Source organism: Salmo salar, chromosome ssa01, assembly GCF_905237065.1.
Source record: "Salmo salar chromosome ssa01, Ssal_v3.1, whole genome shotgun sequence".
NCBI classification, from domain to species: Eukaryota; Metazoa; Chordata; class Actinopteri; order Salmoniformes; family Salmonidae; genus Salmo; species Salmo salar.
Genome location: NC_059442.1, coordinates 23302536 through 23323022, shown reverse-complemented (window position 1 = coordinate 23323022; position 20487 = coordinate 23302536). Strand labels below are relative to the sequence as shown.

Below are 20487 nucleotides of genomic sequence, written 5' to 3'. Positions count from 1 at the left end.
AACATGCAAGGCCCAATCATGGCACAGTATAAGAGGTGTGGCGAGCAATAAGAGATTACCATAATTACCAGTCTTGGACTACATCTACATATCACCCAAGACAATTCACACAATATAACCTCTTCAAGAGGAGCTAAGGACACAAATTGAGAAATTCTGCGTCATAACTGTACATCAATAGTTAATCAAACATCTTTCTGACACAGTGCAATGAATATAGAGATAGTGGAAGAGCTCGAACTATGGGTATGGAAATGAGTGTTCCACTCGTTGTGACATTTTTGGGAATGTGTTTCGGTTTGCCCTCAGGGCTCTGGATCCCAGAACATTCCAGAACACCCCGTCGCTCCCCTCTCCCTCCCTCCCTCCTCCTTCCCTCCATCATGGTGTTTTGGCACTCTTCTTCCCCTGCCTTACGGCCACTCAGCCACCCACCCGTCCTCTTCCCAGAAACCACCGCACCAGACCTGCTGAGTCATCTGCTCACACACCCTCCCATGTTACTCCTCGATGCTCCTTGTACTCACACACCCTTCTGTAGGACTGATCAGTTGGGCTTGCTGGAAGTTTTCAATACGTTTGATGAGGAAAGCCCCTGGGGTAAAACAGTATTTTAGGTGTGACTGTCAGTGATTTCCAAAAACAACGGAGCAGTTTCATCATTTTCCCCTGGAGATGGAATGTATAGATTGGCAAATGTACTTCTGACACTACGCGAGCGAGACATTCCCTTGCCAGATATTCACTTCAGAGAAAGATATTCACTAAGGTGTGAAAAGTAGAATTGACATTTGATGGGGACTATTGTTATTGAGGAGAGGCCCCAATGTCTAATCATGAAATTCCAACCCAATTCCAAAGAGACTGAAATAGAAATAAATTAGTACGACAATTAATAATACCTAGGAGTGTACATGCCACCTAGCCAGAGCTTGCAAACTCTTTAGCAATAACAAATATTAATAGAACCCATCCAGGTAATTTAGTTATCCAAACTCCTAAATCACATCTGGTTCGTTGATACATTAGGAAAATCTCGGTGTTTTATCATCACAAACTCCCTAATGCCTCGATCGTGTTGCTAGTGATAAATAGGACCATGCAAAACTTGCTTGGCTCACATGTTACAGTGGTTACCATGGATAGGTCTTTGAGGTTGTTGACGTGTTATTCTATTTGCATCAGATGCGAAGCTCTGACCCCAAGGCCTAAGCGCTTATACAAACTTCTACAGATCATTTGTGTTCATTTGTGTCTCCTATTCTTTGGCTTGTGGAGCAACATTATTTGCCTGTCTTTGTATTGCTTGGCCATACTGATGTCAACTCTGACCATCCTTGTAGCATTTGGTCAAGCTCGTACTCTACGAACCGGAGAGCATGTGTAACATAAAAACTCTCATCACATCTCAAATCAGTGATGGTCTGGGAAGCATGGGACAGTCACTTGTCTCTGGCTGCGGTCTGAGGGGGGAGATGAAAGGAGAAGAGATCTCTCTCTCCATCTATCTCTCTCTGGGCCAGCCTGATCTGAGGTTTTGTCCCTCTCTTTCCCACCTCTCCACTCATTTGCCTGAGACACCATTCCCTGGGTGCTATTTGTCAACGTTTGCATTCAGAGTAAACATTTCACAGGTGAGCGCCTGGATTTGCATCCCTTCACCCCTCCACACACACCTCGCTGGCGGCCTCTGCTCGCCCTTATGTTAACAACCAAAATCAGTTTCTCCCATAAGCAAATGAGGCAAACCTCCCTCCGTATCTGGGTTACACGCTTGACTGTGGACTAGTGGACCTCAGATAGAGAGAGTGTGACAGCGTGAAAGAGAGAGAGAGGGAGAGAGAGAGAGAGAGAGAGAGAGAGAGAGAGAGAGAGAGAGAGAAAGAGGTTTCCCCCCGCCCTGCTGTGTGGCAGAACTCAATATGGGAGCGCGCACACAAGCAAGGGAGTGAGCTAAAGGGAGGAGAGTGAAGGATAGGAAGGAGCGCGCTAGAACACTGTGTTCTCTTAAAAAAAACTTGATTCCAAGCCACCACTTTTAGAGTGGGAACATCACAGACGGTGGGCCGCGCCAGCCAGCCCTCTGGGGTTCATCCCCTCTCATGTCCCTGCAATTTAGTCAACACGTTTCAGCTGAGCCTAATGGAGATCATGTGTGGGGTGGGCCCCTGCTACCAGCTAGGCCCCGTCAGGAACCTGTTCCAAAGATCCACTGCTCCTCCTCCCCAGTCCTGCGGCAGAGCCTAGGGCCTAGGTCTATACCTAGCTGGCAGAGAGAGGAGGAGGGGGCTGTGTGTCGATTAGGGTAGCAAACAGGGTGAATAGAAAAAGAAGATTGCAAAACTGGGGTTCTGTTTGTGAGTATGGAGTTGTTTATCTAACCCTCTCCTCTAGGGGGAGCTGCTGAACTGCTGAGAGGGGAACGGTTGTGGAGGGTGCTCTGTCACTGGCCGACCGCCAAGGTTGTGACACAACACAACCTCATTAAGGTGTTTTGATAAGTGTCCAGTTGAGTTTCCCCTGATGAAATACAGGAGCCTGTCCCCGCCACAATTTAGTCAACACGTTTCAACTGGCGACAATTAAATAGAGATCATGTGTGGGGTGGGCCACAGCCACCAGAGCCATCAAGTCCCCGTGCCACAGATCCCAGCTCTACCCTAAAGCATATATTCAGCAGGAAGAGACAGAGAGAGAGAGACGGGGGGGGGGCTGGGCTGACTCCACTTCTCCCGAATCAACAGCAGCTGAAGGTTTGGATTTTCCTTGCGTGAAATCAGATACGGGGCCCGACTCCGGGGCCTGCTAGACTCTGGAAAAAGAAACAGACCCCTAACCCTCCTCACACACCCCCCTTATCCGAAAAATAAGAGAATTTCAACTGCAGAAAATAAATGTGTCCCTGAAAAAATGAAGCATAAGCCGTGGAAATTACAAAGGAACAGATTTTTTTTTGGCTGAAAATATACCCAGTTCTCCAGACGTAGGGGTAAGACATTTCAACAAGACTGTGGCACGCAAGTTCAGCATCCTACCCCCTCAGGGCTGTGGCGTGCAAGCGCTTGCTGTTTCACAAATACAGCCTGTCTTGGGAGGGGTTGAAGGTAGCTGAAGGATGGGACTAAAAACAAACAAAAGAGAACTATTGTAAAATATACTGTGTCCGTAAAATGTATATAGTATGTGTAAGCTGGAAGTAGAAGCCTAAGTGTTGTTGTCTATTAGTTGACTCCAATTAGGGGAGGGGTGGTGGGGTTAGGGGAAAATTATAAAGGAAGATATATATATACACACAATGCATTCAGAAGGTTTTCAGACCCCTTCACTTTTTCCACATTTTGTTTACGTTACAGCATTATTCTAAAATTGATTCAATTGTTTTCTTCCCCAAATCAATCTTCACACAATACCCCATAATGACAAAGCAAAAACAGGTTTTTATCATTTTTGCAAATGTACTAAAAATGAAAAAAATGAAATATAACATTTCCATAAGTACTCAGACCATTTACTCAGTACTTTGTTGAAGCACCGATTACAGCCTCAAGTCTTCTTGGGTATGACGCTACAATCTTGGCATACCTGTATTCTTCTCTGCACATCCTCACAAGCTCTGTCAGGTTGGATGGGAAATGTCGCTGCACAGCTATTTTCAGGTCTCTCCAGAGATTTTCGATCGGGTTCAAGTCCGGGCTCTTGCTGGGCCACTCAAGGAAATTCAGAGACTTGTCTCGAAGCCACTCGTGCATTGTCTTGGCTGTGTACTTAGGGTTGTTGTCCTGTTGGAAGGTGAACCTTTGCCCCACTCTGAGGTCCTGAGTGCTCTGGAGAAGTTTTTCATCAAGGATCTCTCTGTACTTTCCTCCCTCGATCCTGACTAATCTCCCAGTCCCTGCTGCCGAAAAACATCTTCACAACATCATGCTGCTACCACCATGCTTCACCGTATGCTTGCTGCCTCCAGATGTGACCCTTGGCATTCTGGCCAAAGAGTTCAATCTTGGTTTCATCAGACCAGAGAATCTTGCTTCTCATAGTCTCAGAGTCTTTAGGTGCCTTTTGGCAAACTCCAAGCAGGCTGTCATGTGTGTCTTCTGTCTGGCCACTCTACCATAAAAGCATAATTGGTAAAGTGCTGCAGAGGTGGTTGTCCTTCTGGAAGGTTCTCCCATCTTCACAGAGGAACTCTGGAGCTCTGTCAGTGACCATCGGGTTCTTGGTCATCTCCCTGACCAAGGCCCTTCTCCCCCGATTGCTCAGTTTGGCCGGACGGCCAGCTCTAGGAAGAGCATTGATGGTTCCAAAATTCTTCCATTTAAGAATGATGGAGGCCACTGTGTTCTTGGGGACCTGCAATGCTGCAGAAATGTTTTGGTACCCTTCCTCGACACAATCCTGTCTCGGAGCACTACGGACAATTCCTTCGAACTCACGGCTTGGTTTTTGCTCTGACATGCAGTTTCAACTGCGGGACCTTATATAGACATGTGTGTGCCTTTCCAAATCATGTCCAATCAATTGAATTTACCACAGGTGGACTCCATTCAAGTTGTATTGTAGAAACATCTCAAGGATGATCAATGGAAACAGGATGCACCTGAGCTCAATTTCGAGTCTCATAGCAAAGGGTTTGAATACATATGTTAATAAGGTATTTCTGTTTTCCCTTTGTCATTATGGGGTATTGTGTGTAGATTGATGAGGAACATTTTTAATTTAATCAATTTTAGAAAATGGCTGTAACGTAAAAGAATTTGGAAAAATGGAAGGGGTCTGAATACTTTCCGAATGCACTATATATACAGTTGAAGTCGGAAGTTTACATACACCTTAGCCAAATAAATGTAAACTGTTTTTCACAATTCCTGACATTTAATCATTGTAAAAATTCCCTGTCTTAGGTCAGTTAGGATCACCACTTTATTTTAAGAATGTGAAATGTCAGAATAATAGTAGAGAGAATTATTTATTTCAGCTTAAGGGTAAGAAGTTTACATACTCAATTAGTTTACATACACTCAATTAGTATTTGGTAGCATTGCCAAGCTTCCCACAATAAGTTGGGTGAATTTTGGCCCATTTCTCCTGACAGAGCTGGTGTAACTGAGTCAGGTTTGTTGGCCTCCTTGCTCGCACACACTTTCAGTTCTGCCCACAAACTTTCTATAGGACTAAAGTCAGGGCTTTGTGATGGCCACTCCAATACCTTGACTTTGTTGTCCTTAAGCCATTTTGCCACAATTTTGGAAGTATGCTTGGGGTCATTTTCCATTTGGAAGACCCATTTGCAACCAAGCTTTAACTTCCTGACTGATGTCTTGAGATGTTGCTTCAATATATCCACATAATTTTCCTGCCTCATGATGCCATTTATTTTGTGCAGTGCACCAGTCCCTCCTGCAGCAAAGCACCCCCACAACATGATGCTGCCACCCCCGTGCTTCACGGTTAGGATGATGTTCTTCGGCTTGCAAGCCTCCCCCTTTTTCCTCCAAACATAACAATGGTCATTATGGCCTACTCAGGTCTATTTTTGTTTCATCAGACCAGAGGACATTTCTCCAACAAGTACAATCTTTGTCCCCATGTGCAGTTGCAAACCGTAGTCTGGCTTTTTTATGGCGGTTTTTGAGCAGTGGCTTCTTCCTTGCTGAGCGGCCTTTCAGGTTATGTCGATATAGGACTCATTTTACTGTGGATATAGATACTTTTGTACCTGTTTCCTCCAGTATCTTCACAAGGTCCTTTGCTGTTGTTCTGGGATTGATTTGCACTTTTCGCACCAAAGTACGTTCATCTCTAGGAGACCGAACGCGTCTCCTTCCTGAGCGGTATGACGGCTGCGTGGTCCCATGGTGTTTATACTTGTGTACTATTGTTTGTACAGATTAACATGGTACCTTCAGGCGTTTGGAAATTGCTCCCAAGGATGAACCAGACTTATGGAGGTCTACAATAGTTTTTCTGAGGTCTTGGCTGATGTATTTTGATTTTCCCATAATGTCAAGCAAAGAGGCACTGGGTTTGAAGGTAGGCCTTGAAATACATCCACAGGTACACCTCTAATTGACTTAGATTATGTCAATTAGCCTATCAGAAGCTTCTAAAGCCATGACATCATTTTCTGGAATTTTCCAAGCTGTTTAAAGGCACAGTCAACTTAGTGTATGTAAACCTCTGACCTACTGGAATTGAGATACAGTGAATTATAAGTTAAATAATCTGTCTGTAAACAATTGTTGGAAAAATTACTTGTGTCATGCACACTGTAGATGTCCTAACCAACTTGACAAAACTATAGTTTGTTAACAACAAATTTGTGGAGTGGTTGAAAAACAAGTTTTAATGACTCCAACCTAAGTGTATGTAAACTTCCGACTTCAAGTGTATATACAGTACCAGTCAAAAGTTGGGAAAAACCTACTCATTCAAGGGTTTTTCTTTATTTTTACTATTTTCTAATGAGTTGGTTTGCCCAAACTTTTGACTTGAACTGTATATATTTTTTTAAACAGTGTATTTCTTTGCCATCCAAATCCACATTTTACAATGAACCCATCAACACCAAGTCAAGTGGAATTAGACTGTGTGTGTGTGTGTGTGTGTGTGTGTGTGTGTGTGTGTGTGTGTGTGTGTGTGTGTGTGTGTGTGTGTGTGTGTGTGTGTGTGTGTGTGTGTGTGTGTGTGTGTGTGTGTGTGTGTGTGGCAAGGAACCACGTCACACCTGTTGGTTTTCACAATGTCTCTTTAAACCACTGACGCTCAGGACAAGGAAGTCAAACAAATTCTAGAGCGTACATTGCATACCTACATTCCCACCTTACCCAGTATCAAACTGCCACTACTGCCTATGTACAAAAAAATCATCTACAAACAGACAGAACATAATGTAGCCCATTAGCCTATGTACAGTACATCTAGATAAAATGTATGCCACTAAACTACAGGAGGTTGGTGGCACGTTAATTGGGGTGGACGAGCTTGTGCTAATGGCTGGAGCGGAATTTGTGGAATGGTATCAGATACGTCAAACATATGGTTTGATGCGGTTCCATTTGCTTGTTTCCAGCCATTACTATGAGCCGTCCTCCCCTCAGCAGCCTCCACTGCACTAAACCGTGTGCAATTGCATATAGGGAATTGAAGGGACTACTACTGTACTGTATATAGTTGCAAGATAGCAAGATGGGGAGACTTACGGCACTTCACAATAACTGGCACACCTGCATGTTGCACGCCTCTGTAACCAAAGGCCACGTGTCTGCTTTCCGTGGGGTTAATTATTAATTGCTGCACGACAAATTTAAGATTATAAAAAGTATAGGCAAACGTTCATATTTTTCATCCCTTGCAGTTTTCAGAAACGACAGTTGGCCTACTTAATGAAACATAGCTTTGGCAAGATGCTATTAGGCTACAATGCAAATTGCGCCCGTCTTGTAAAATCTTGGCCAACTATAACTGTTTTAGGTAGTAATGTAACCCTAATTTATTGACTTAATTATCTATCACTTTCTGTGAGGGCCCGTTGCTAAAGAATCGAGTTACAATGACGTTCCTTTCTATATAGTTTAATTCGAATAGTAGCTGTAGTAGCTGTAGCATATAATTGACTCAGGTGAATCCCCCGCGCAGGTGAGCATGGGGAAAAGTAATGTCAGAATAAAAGTCCCCGACATAAAGTCTAAATGGTGACACTATAATAAAAGTCTCAGAATTCTGATTATAAAACATATATTTCTTATTCCAAAACCCTGGCTACAGTAACAACAAACCAGTCAGACAGGACTCAGAGATGAGTGACAGTTATCAGGTGTTCTATGGCTCCCGTTGGCCTACTTTCTCCACTGGGTGATTGACAGCCGCACCCTGAGCAAACCTTCATTCTTGACTGCCTGCCAAAGAGAAATTAAACTGATCAATAGAGCGATATTAAACTGCTGTTTATTGGTTTACGGAAGCCTACATCACACAGAATGAAGAATAAAAAAAAAACTATTCAAATGTTTGTCTGTCACATTATTCAGCTGATGCTGTCACTATTGTCAATATTGGTAATTGTAAGTGGAGCCAATGTTGTTTCAACATAATTTCAACCCCCTAAAATCTATGTGATCATCAAGTCATCAACATAAGGGAATTTCATATTTTTTTCACCCAACTTTTAACCTAAATCCAATGACATGGCGACATTTTTTGTTGATTTCACGTTGACAACTCAACCAACTGTAAATCAAAACTAGATGTTGAACTGACGTCTGTGCCCAGTGGGTCCTTTATGGGTTAACTATGTCTGATTCAACAGGTAGACTAGCTGAAGGCATAGGTGCATACATTAAGTGCATGGTGTGTGCAGTCATGTCCTCATCTGTCCTTGTGTGCGCCTATCAAACCCAGATACTACAGTACAGTAGGTGGCAGCAGATGTATGAGAAGACTGAGACACATATACACACACAGCTCATGTTGTGTTTGGAAAGAACTGCCAGATCAGCCTAACCCTGCAGTCATGCCTTGGTTTTTGTGGGGCAGTATGGTGTTGTGCTTAAGGAAATAAACTGGTGACAGGAGCTGCTCCAAATCCAAGCGAGGAAAACTGCAGAGTCAAACACTTGAGCATGATCTGAATTTCCTCTGTCAGTTGAATAAATTAGGGAATGCGTGGCTGGGAAATTTGACTCAAAACAGCTGGCTTTTGTGTACTGTGTTACCTATGCGACTACACTTCAGGATAGATTAGCACTGACTGGTCTGTGACATTGATCCGGTTTGGTTACTTTTACAAAATACACAAATACATAGAACACACACATTCTCTCTCTGACTCTGTCTCTTTCTTTCTCTCTCTCTTTCTCTCTCCCTACCACTCTTTTTCACCAACTTGGTCTCAGAGCATTTCGTACTATTCTGTACGTAAATCCGAGACACTCCATATCAGGGTTTGGAACCTAAATAATTTTCCAATCATTGCATTCTGAACAGAATGACACATTTTTTTGTTTGTTTCGTTCCACTGTTCCAACCAGACAAATAAAGTTCTAAACCGGTTCGAACCCCAAAAAAAGTTCCCGGTTTATATCGCTTTTTTCTGTTTCTTTTTGAACCTGTGAAATCAAACATTTTTTACATTTAGCTCATTGAATTACTTCACCAATCAGTACAGATAGAGTAGGCTAGTTGTTTACACGCATGATGGACAGTGTAGCCTATGGCACAACATGTGACTGACATTTTGCGGGTGGGGAGAGAGCGAGAGAGAGTTGAGGAGGAGGCTTGAAGCGCTGGGCATCTTGTTATGACATGGATTATCTGAATTAGGTCCACAGAATTATACCTAGGAGGAGTGGCTTCAATGGAGGTACTTTGAATGTCATTTGAGCTAGCTAGCTAACAAGCTTGTGTGTGTTGAGCGGTAGCAGAATTAAAAACACATCTTACCTTTTTGTAGTTCATAAATCCAACTTGAAACGTGATAACTAGGCCTGTAGTATCCTTAACTAGCATTGAAAGAGTTAATCCATTCTTTTCTAGCTAATTAAAATCTCTGTCCCTATCTTCTAAATCAAGCTTGTAACGTCAGTACCGCAGCCTATGCATCGGAGGGGGGGAGGGGAGGTAGCCTAAACACGCACACACACAGGCAAATATTTTTAGCTTGCAGACAGACACTGGAACAAGTTTCTGAGTGACAGAGTAAAGGCAATGCATAGGCACTTTTGTGTTTTGTTGTGGAACTAGAAAAAAATCCTGGAACTTTAAAGAACTTTATTAACCGTTTCCCATGCTTTTAAAATAACTGTTCTCTTCTGGAACAGTATGGATCAGTTTTGTTCCAGGTTCTGTTTCTGTTACTTGAAAATCTTTGTTATTTTATGCTTTTCGGTTTCCTGAACCAGTTCCAACCCCTGGTATGTATTCATTTCTGGATGTCCATCACAAACCCAGGTGGAAAAAACCCCTACTTAAGTATGATCTCCAATTAGAGACAACGAGGACCAGCTGCCTCTAATTGGAGATCATCCCAAACAAAACCCAACATAGAAATACAAAACTAGAACCTGACAACATAGAAATAGAAAACATAGAATAGAACAAAGAACTACAAATCTCGAATGCCCACCCAAATCACACCCTGACCTAACCAAAATAGAGAAACAAAACGTCTCTCTCAGGTCAGGGCATGACAGATATGTTATCAATTACAAGTCGTATGATACATTCTGAATTGCAATTCGTATGATATAAGAATTACAATTCGTACAATATATTACGAATTAGCAATACGTATGATATGATACGAATTCCAATTTGTTGTGGCTAGTTTTAGCTAGGTGGCTAACGCTAACATTAGCTAGGTGGCTAACTTTAGCTAGGGTTAAGGTTAGAGTTAAGATTAGGATTAGAAGTTAGGTTAAAGCGTTAAAGTTAGGAGTAAGGTTCAATGGTTAATGTTAGGGCAAGGGTTAGCTAACATGCTAAGTAGTTGCAAAGTAGCTCAAAAGTAGTAAGTAGTTGCAAAGTTGCTAAAGTTGTCCATGATGAGATTCGAACATGCAACTTATGGGTTGCTAGATGTTCGCGTTATACGCCTACGCATCCACCCCAACCAACCACTCACCCTCTTTTCGTTTTTGACTTAAGTAACCTTCTGTCTTATGTAACCATACCAAATGTAACATATTTCACTAAATCGAGTGTCTTGGATTTACGTATACTATGTAACATCTAGTCTATGAGACCGGGCTGCTCTCTCCCTCCCTCCCCCTATTTGTGTCTGAATGTGATGGTTATCTCTGTAGTTTCCTGTTCCCTCTCTTCAGTGTGATTTATGTAGAGTTACACAACAGCCCACAATGCACAACAAGCTGTCAGTGTTAGCCTCTTTTAATTATTCGAAATAACAGAGAATAATGTTACTGTAGGTTCCTCTGGTTTAGCTGGAATGGTTGTGTAGGAGGACTGGGAGTATTCTGAGGCTGAGGGGGAGGACTCTCTCATAACTTCACAGATCTATTTGCTGATGTGCTGTCACAGCTTCATGACTGTTACTGACCAAAACATTTGTCAGTTCATTACTTCTAGCTAGATAGTGTTTGCAGGGTTGTAGGTCTACACTGTCAGTTGGGGATGTGGTACATTACTACAGCTTCCTGTCAGTGGAATGAATTCTGACTCTCCCTATCTCACTTTGACTCTGAAACATTTTCATGGGCGGGTCATGTATGACATCTATGTGCACCAGGAGTCTCTAAACCAAATGTGTTGTTTCTCTCTCCCTCTCTCAGGTCCCACCGCTGATCTCTTCCCCCAGAGGACCTCCTTCCCCTCTCTGTCCCCGCTGACTGACCCCCGTTTCTCAGACCCACGTATGCACTACCCAGGGGCATTCACCTACTCAGCCAACCCCTCCAGCACGGGCATCGGAGGCCTCAGTGTGACGGGAATGTCTGCCTCCTCCCGCTACCACACCTACCTGCCCCCGCCCTACCCAGGCAACCAGAACCAGGGAAGCCACTTCCAGTCCAACTCCTCCCCCTACCACCTGTACTATGGCACCGGGTCCGGCTCCTACCAGTTCTCCATGGTGGGCCCGGGCGGGACCGGGGGTGAGCGCTCCCCCAGCCGCCTGCTGCCCTGCTCGGGGGCCTCAGCCTCTGGAGTTGGCAACAGCCTGATAATCCAGGGCCTGAGCAACCAGAGCGAGGGGGTGGAGGCGGATGGTAGCCACAGCAACTCCCCTACGACCATGAGTGGGTCTGGACGCATGGACGAATCTGTCTGGAGGCCCTACTGACTGTTAGACAGCTAGAGGAAATGTAGGACAGAGAAGAGAGAGAGAAAGCAAAAGTAAAGAAGTTAAATGAACAAAAAAAGATGAATCCTTCCCCCCAAAATAAATGTTGCATGTTTGTCTTTTATTTATCCCGCACTCGCTTCGTTCCCTTTTCCTAGTTGACCAAAGACATTCAATGTCTGTCAGAATGCCATGGCCAGAGGTGGCCTTTATGAAAGCCATGGGTACACCCTGCACTGTGACAGGGACTATTCTCTGAGACTCTGAAAGCCATACAAATCTCATTATTTTCAATTGATGAGTAAGAACTGCAAAATAACTGTAAATAGATGTTATGGTGTTAGAACAAATAAGCCATAGTAATATACTGTATCAGGTTCTTCTGAAAAACAGGTACAACATGCATACCATAGACTATGAAAAGGCAAAACTTTCACATCCATTCATTCTATGCAGCTGATGAACGGTAAAAATGCAAGTGCTATTGTGGCTAATCAGCCAACGAGACCAAAACTATCCTTATCCCTCAGATGAGGGATACCTTTCTTCGCGTTACGAGCTAAACATCCAGAACAGTGACTGTACTGCCTCAACGGCCTTTGACTGTTATGTTAAAACAGAAGTCAAACAGGATGTTTGCTTCACAAGACTCAGAACCTGCCCTAGATGACTTGTGGCTGTATTGCTAATGTATACATGTCAATTGTTCCTGAAGCTTTTATTTTGTGAGCGGTTTGGAGATTCATCCATCAGTCCATGAAAGATCATCAAGAACAATCCATCGTCTCAAAGTAGTTATGTATTGCTTGAAAATTGCATTTATTATCTATACTAGGATGGATCAGTCCTTGGAGGTACAGTAAGCAATGCTTATTCAAAATGAACAACATACAACATTATGTATTTGAGTGAAACTCCCCTGTAAAGTCGTTAATGTATTGATCATCTATGTAGCAGAACAATAGCTGATATTCTGAGGACTGTCCAGAACTTTAGCAGAGAAGAGGGTTTTTTTAAGCAGGAATTTTATGGATTCCTGTCTTTTTAGTTTCTTGGACTGTTGTCTTTATTTTTACTTATGGTAGGCCTATATATTTCTTCATTGTGTCTGCAAACTGTTCTAGTGTAGTATGTCTGAACTAGATAATACAGTTTACTTTTTTTATATTTATTTGAGCCAAATTTGAGAAAATGTTCACTTATGCCCAAAAACATTTAGCATTTCTCTCTACCTTTTTTATATAAATATTTGTTTATTTGTTGTTTAATATAAAATTTGAATTTGTGTAATATATTTCTTCTAAATTATGAAAAAAAAACTAAACTTTTAATGTTATTATTTTGTATTTCAATGTAGCTTCGATGCACTAAAAACATTCATGATATTCAACCATTAGAAGCACAGATCCCAAAATTAAATCCAACGATCACATTATTTATAAGATTCCCCCTTAAACAGTCGCCCAATCACCAACCCCCAGCCTCCTTGAGTTCACATTTTTTCCACTATTTTAAAGAAGAAAATAAATACTTAAGGCACACAACCCACATTATGTGGCTATGCAGAGGTTGTTTCTTTGTTTATCAAACAAAGATACTAACTTGTATGAAGAATGACTGAAACCTCAGACTTTGATTGGCTTAATCTCAAACCACATTGGCATGTCTGAAGTGGCTAACTAAACATTAGAGATGGAGTGGGCTGATTTTCACACACACACACACACACACACACACACACACACACACACACACACACACACACACACACACACACACACACACACACACACACACACACACACACACACACACACACACACACACACACACACACACACACACACACACACACACACAGACACACCTGTGCTTTCTGTGCTACAGGTGTGATTGTGCACATTCTCACAGACCCTATGGCCTTTCCCACCCCAGGGGGACACAGAGAGTAGGGATGAAGATAGAGGGGGTTCAAAGTGGGATCCTCTTACCAACACCAAGGGCAATCCTAACTAAAAACAAGCCCTTGTTGTGCACAGGTCCCTTTTTTCTGCATGAGCTGTGAGTCCTTTGAAGCCTTTCTGAACGTGTTTTCTCTCCTTCCTATTGTAATTTACTGATCATTAGTGCCTGCAGCTCAGGGCACTGCACAGGATTCAGATGTCAGGACAGAGCATCTTTTTTGTATGAGCTGTGCTGAGCCACTTCATTCATTGTGTCAGGTGTGCCATGTTAAGAAATGGAGGTGTTTTGGTGAAAAGGAGGAGGAGAGTTGTTGTGTCTTCTTAAGAGCAGATATTATACCAATTAGGGTTGGTTTAGCGACCCCCAATCTTTGAGCTCATACATTAAAAAACTAAAAATATTGCTAGCATTTGTAGCTCAGAAAAAAGTTAAGCTAACCCTATTGACAAATCTACTACCCTATGCCTTATTTTAGTTTAAGACAATCAATTATGTAAAGATGCATTTCTAACTCTTGGGGAGTAGAGGGAAAGAATAGCATGTTCTTATAATCACTGTGTTCCTACCCATCCCTTTGGGTTTGAAGGCCTAACTTTAGATTGGGCAAAATTCATGCAGCTATGAGAAATCAAAGATGTACCTGATATCATATGGTTATATCAAAACCAAAGAAAGGCCTGTAATATTGTTACATTGAGGGTTTGGATTTGTTGTTTTACACAAAATGTCTCGGTTGGTTTCCATTATCTGTTGATAAAATGTCCATAACTCTTAAGAGTTTGTGTGTATATCATGAGGCATTTGCAAAACAGGGAGGTCAAATTGTACAATTACATTTTATTTTATTTTATGTTGGATAGAAAAGCGCAAAGCTTATGTTTTCTTTAATGTTTCTTTTAAACAACCTCCTCTTCATTTTGTTATACCATAATGTTAACTCATTTTGCTCTAAGCATGTATGTCTGAAGCTGATATGTTAATTTAATTTTCATCCATGTAATATCCTTAAAGACTCTGTATTAAGTGCTTGTAAAGTGTGCAGATAATGTAGTTTTTAATCATTTTAATTAAAAAACATCAATTTCAGATTTTTCTCAGGATTGTTGTTTTTAATATGACAAAATGATGCATGTATATCAGTTCCCCTTAATGAGGAGAACACCTAGGCCATGTCAACATAAGTAATAATACTCTCTAGCATAATAGAACCATTGAGCTATATTTTAGGGGTCTCAAAATATTTACGACCAAATCCTTCACAACAAGCTCTCACAGTTTCACATCAGAATAGTTTCTCGAACGCCAAATTTCTAAGTTGTTCCAAACATCAAATTTCAAATTTCAAAGTTTAGGCATTAGCTCTGAATTTTTAAGGTTAGTGTAATGAACATGAGGGGAGACAGAGAGCTGGTTTCAAGCACAGGGTGCAGCAGGTGTTTATTTGTAAAGGACCACAGGAGGAGGCAGGTAGCTGGGTCCAGGGGCAGGCAGAAGGTCATACACAGGGGTCTAAAAAGGCAACAGTACAGGCAGGGATAAGGCTAGTTACGTCGTCCAGGAGATCAGGAAATAGGTTGATAACAGGAAATCCGATAGGCTAAAGTACAGGCAGGGAATAGGCAAAAGGCGGCGTTAGTGAGGCAGACCAAAACTATTATACACGGGAGGAGTAAATTACGGTGGAAACCAGAGCTCCGACTAGACATGTCACAAAACAAACAATACCTCACAATGATGGGGTGCAAAGAACTGAACTAAATAGTGTGTGATAATGACATACAGGTGTGTGAACAGGTGATCAGAATTCAGGTGATTGGGATCTGGAGAGTGAGCTATGTTCAGGGGATCTACGTGTTTGAGAGTGTGAGTTGGAAGCAGACATTACAGTTAGGGTTAGGTTTAGGCATTAACTCCTAAATCCTAAGGTTAGGCATTATCTCCTAATGGTTAACTTACAGTGAGGGAAAAAAGTTTTTGATCCCCTGCTGATTTTGTATGTTTGCCCACTGACAAAGAAATGATCAGCCTATACTTTTAATGGTAGGTTTATTTGAACAGTGAGAGACAGAATAACAACAACAAAATCCAGAAAAATGCATGTCAAAAATGTTATAAAATGATTTGCATTTTAATGAGGGAAATAAGTATTTGACCCCTCTGCAAAACATGACTTAGCACTTGGTGGCAAAACCCTTGTTGGCAATCACAGAGGTCAGACGTTTCTTGTAGTTGGCCACCAGGTTTGCACACATCTCAGGAGGGATTTTCAAATCAAAATCAAATTTATTTTTATATAGCCATTTTGTCCCACTCCTCTTTGCAGATCTTCTCCAAGTCATTAAGGTTTCGAGGCTGACGTTTGGCAACTCGAACCTTCAGCTCCCTCCACAGATTTTCTATGGGATTAAGGACTGGAGACTGGCTAGGCCACTCCAGGACCTTAATGTGCTTTTTCTTGAGCCACTCCTTTGTTGCCTTGGCCGTGTGTTTTGGGTCATTGTCATGCTGGAGTACCCATCCACGACCCATTTTCAATGCCCTGGCTGAGGGAAGGAGGTTCTCACCCAAGATTTGACGGTACATGGCCCCGTCCATCGTCCCTTTGATGCGATGAAGTTGTCCTGTCCCGTTAGCAGAAGAACACCCCCAAAGCATAATGTTTCCACCTCCATGTTTGACGGTGGGGATGGTGTTCTTGGGGTCATAGGCAGCATTCCTCCTCCTCCAAACACGGCGAGTTGAGTTGATGCCAAAGAGCTCCATTTTGGTCTCATCTGACCACAACACATTCACCCAGTTGGTCTCTGAATCATTCAGATGTTCATTGGCAAACTTCAGACGGGCATGCATATGTGCTTTCTTGAGCAGGGGGTCCTTGCGGGCGCTGCAGGATTTCAGTCCCTCACGGCATAGTGTGTTACCAATTGTTTTCTTGGTGACTATGGTCCCAGCTGCCTTGAGATCATTGACAAGATCCTCCCGTGTAGTTCTGGGCTGATTCCTCGCCGTTCTCATGATCATTGCAACTCCACGAGGTGAGATCTTGCATGGAGCCCCAGGCCGAGGGAGATTGACAGTTCTTTTGTGTCACCTTCTTACCAAGCTGCTTGGCGATGGTCTTGTAGCCCATTCCAGCCTTGTGTAGGTCTACAATCTTGTCCCTGACATCCTTGGAGAGCTCTTTGGTCTTGGCCATGGTGGAGAGTTTGGAATCTGATTGATTGATTGCGTCTGTGGACAGGTGTCTTTTATACAGGTAACAAACTGAGATTAGGAGCACTCCCTTTAAGAGTGTGCTCCTAATCTCAGCTTGTTACCTGTATAAAAGACACCTGGGAGACAGAAATCTTTCTGATTGAGAGGGGGTCAAATACTTATTTCCCTCATTAAAATGCAAATCAATTTATAACATTTTTGACGTGTTTTTCTGGATTTTTTGTTGTTGTTATTCTGCCTCTCACTGTTCAAATAAACCTACCATTAAAATTATAGACTGATCATTTCTTTGTCAGTGGGCAAACGTACAAAATCAGCAGGGGATCAAATACTTTTTTCCCTCACTGTTAGTGTTAAGGTTTGGGATAGGCTTAAAACTAAAATCTCAAAAACAACTTTCTCTCGCTGGATTCGAACATGCAACCTTTTGCACCAAAAGTCAAATTTTTAAGTGTTTAAGGTTAAGTTTAGGCATTAACTGCAATTCTGACATTCAATATTGAAAAGTCTCACTTGTAAATACCTCTATGATTAGCAAGAGGGAAGGTATTGAAAGTGAAGAATGTAAACACGTAGGCACATGCTATAATTCACCTCTAGAAATACAAACAGGATCACCTCAGCAGACTAATGGGTACAGTATAAGGGAACGAATGTTCAATCAAACCCACTCCATTCCAATTTATTCCGTTCCGGCAAATTCAGTTCTCATCCAATACTCTCTTAGGCTCAGAGCCGTAAATACCATAGACTGTATACCATGTCCTCTCTCTCTCTCTCTCTCTCTCTCTCTCTCTCTCTCTCTCTCTCTCTCTCTCTCTCTCTCATCATCATCATCTAAGTGGTGGTTACCCAAGCCTTCCCTCTTCATTATCCCCCAGTCTCCCATCAGTATGCCACTCACTGGCAAATTACCCACACTTCTCAGTGCCTCGCAAAACGCCACATCTGTCAACACGGCTGTATCCAATGCGTAAATAGAGCACGTCCCAGGAATCCGATACCACCCTGGCATTCTCCGCGCAAAACACATCAGCAAGTTGTCACTTGTTAAAAAACAAAAGAGCAAAAATTAGGAATGTCAGCGTTGTTTTCCACTGTAAGATTGGGTGTTAATTTATGCATTGCTGATGGCATCTATTTAGCTCATTTGAGGTCTGCCCACAGGATTAAACACTTGAGATCTCTCTCTCGTAGGGTGGTCTGATATCAAATGAGTTCTGTGATTAACTTGAAATACAATACCCACAATCCCTCACTCTTAAACTAATTCCACCTGTTGAGATTCCATGAAAAGGTTTGTTGCTTCCCTCACTCCCTCCTTTCTTTCTCTCTCCCTCCTATGCTACTTTCTCTCTATTCCTTTTTACCTCTTTCCTCTCCTGCCCACCTACCCTGTCATCTCTTTTCTTCTCCTCTTCTATTCTCTCCTTCATGAGTCTCAGCATCGGGCCTTCTGTGGGGTCAGTCTTGGCAAGGCAACAAAGCCTCAGGATGCACACACACAGGCACGAGACACACTGCATTCAATTAACTCAGAATCCCCGCTGACAGATCTCACACCGGTTGGATTCTCACACAGAGAACCTGAGCTCCACTTCACAGTGTATGACAGATCTGTGCTGTCTTAAACATTACCATCCATTTCCTTTAGTCTCATCACAGAGCCAGTGTCCTTCCACACCGCTCCCCCACGGCTCAGAAAATACAAAGAGAAGACGATAAGCTTTCAATTAGCCAGAGCTCTGGGGAATTTTCCAGCTGTCTTCACACACTCTGTGAGATTGACTCTGTGCTTCACATGTGGGGACCAGAGGAACTCCCATCTGGGTTTGGCTTTGTCATAGACATACAAGAAGAGTTTTTTTTGCTGCCCTCTTCTTTAAACTGTAGCTCTCCGGGAAGACGGGAAACACACTCAAAGTTTAATGGATGTGATGGAAGTCGAAGATGGCTTGATGAATGGTCTTACAGTATGAGGGGAGTGGGAGATGTATTCTTCAGTAAGCAATCAAACACACCGGTACGCAAACACCAAAATGCAGGCGTGCACAGAAACAATCGAAGCCATTGGGAACATCAGTTAATACAGACATTACATTCATATGTTTCGTAAAACCGACATGACGTTGTAGTACATGGTTCCATCCTGCCTTTGCAGTATTTAAGTTTTTTCCAAGTCCCCTTTTTCCACTCTGTTCAAACTCATCATCAGCTCATCAGCTAGTTGATAGTAATACAACACAAAAAAGACTGTTTCTCAGTTAGAGAAGAAGAGAAACACTATTTATAAATACATATAAACTGGGAAAAGTAGGGAGAAATTTTACTTCTCTTTTTTTGGAAAAAGTACATAATTATTAAAGCCCTCTCATTTCTCATGAACTCAATATCCCATGCTGCAGCAGACACAGCGGTACCTGCATTCAAAACCCATTAGAGCTTATTCTGGAGCTGCTGACCTCTACTCCCAGAACTCGTGAGAAGTGGCAAGCGGGCTAGAACCGGTTTGATTTGGGTGCTTAGTACGACCGGGTCTATTTTCTAACTGGACTGGTGGTGGGAAAAGCGGCTGCCGTCCAAAATCAAGGTTCCCACAGATCGACCAAGAACGGTAAGGGCCAAGGGTTCTGGCGAGAGTCGTGATGCATCCCTTCTCACACTGAGGACCATGATTAACTCAATGACAAAGAGGGACAGAGAGTGAGAGAGATGGAAGAGAGATGGGAAAAGAAAGAGATGTGATAGAGAGAAAGAGGAAGGAAAGGAAAGGAAAGGGGAAGGGGAAGGAGAAGGAGAAGGAGAAGGAGAAGGAGAAGGAGAAGGAGAAGGAGAAGGAGAAGGGGAGGGAAGGGAAGGGAAGGGAAGGGAAGGGAAGGGAAGGGAAGGGAAGGGAAGGGAAGGGAAGGGAAGGGAAGGGAAGGGAAGGGAAGGGAAGGGAAGGGAAGGGAAGGGAAGGGAAGGGAAGGGAAGGGAAGGGAAGGGAAGGGAAGGGAAGGGAAGGGAAGGGAAGGGAAGCAGAAGAAAAGTGAGTGAGTCTCCCAGTTAAGGTAGTTTCTCATACAGTGTAACTCTTCAGAGACTGTTCTCTGTTTCTCCACACACCATCCAGTTCCCACAGCGGAGGAACTCTCTGTGGAGCCAAACCTCTGTTACGACGGAGACCCATGAGGATCAGTGACGAAGGACCGACTCAGAAAATACTCACAGAAATACTCACTCTATCAGATCCATTTAGATAACTTTTTTGGGGACAATATGTTTTTGATTGATTTTCTTCAGAACTCAGTAAAGTTTAATCTCGCAGTGTCAATATACACCCCCCCCCCACACACACACACACACACACACACACACACACACACACAAAGCCACATACATTCATTCTCACAAAGGGATCCACAAACAAAACACTAAGGCAAAAAATCGATCCAAAACAAACTGACATTCAGAAACAAAAAAACTTTCTTGTAATTTATTGAATGACACTAGAGATCCATCCTAGTAGACAT

General features: G+C 42.7%; 1 protein-coding gene across 3 annotated transcripts in view; it reads left to right on the top strand.

Annotated features, from left to right (window-relative positions):
• The window catches only part of LOC106579491 (runt-related transcription factor 3), a 98752-nt gene extending 83907 nt beyond the window's left edge, over positions 1–14845 (top strand). For all 3 annotated transcript variants that reach the window (XM_014159712.2, XM_014159475.2, XM_014159558.2), the window contains one exon: positions 11286–14845. In XM_014159712.2, coding sequence (XP_014015187.1) covers positions 11286–11794 — 509 coding nt within the window. In that variant the 3' untranslated portion in view covers positions 11795–14845. The remainder of the gene's footprint in view (positions 1–11285) is intronic.
• The last annotated feature ends 5642 nt before the right edge of the window (positions 14846–20487 follow it).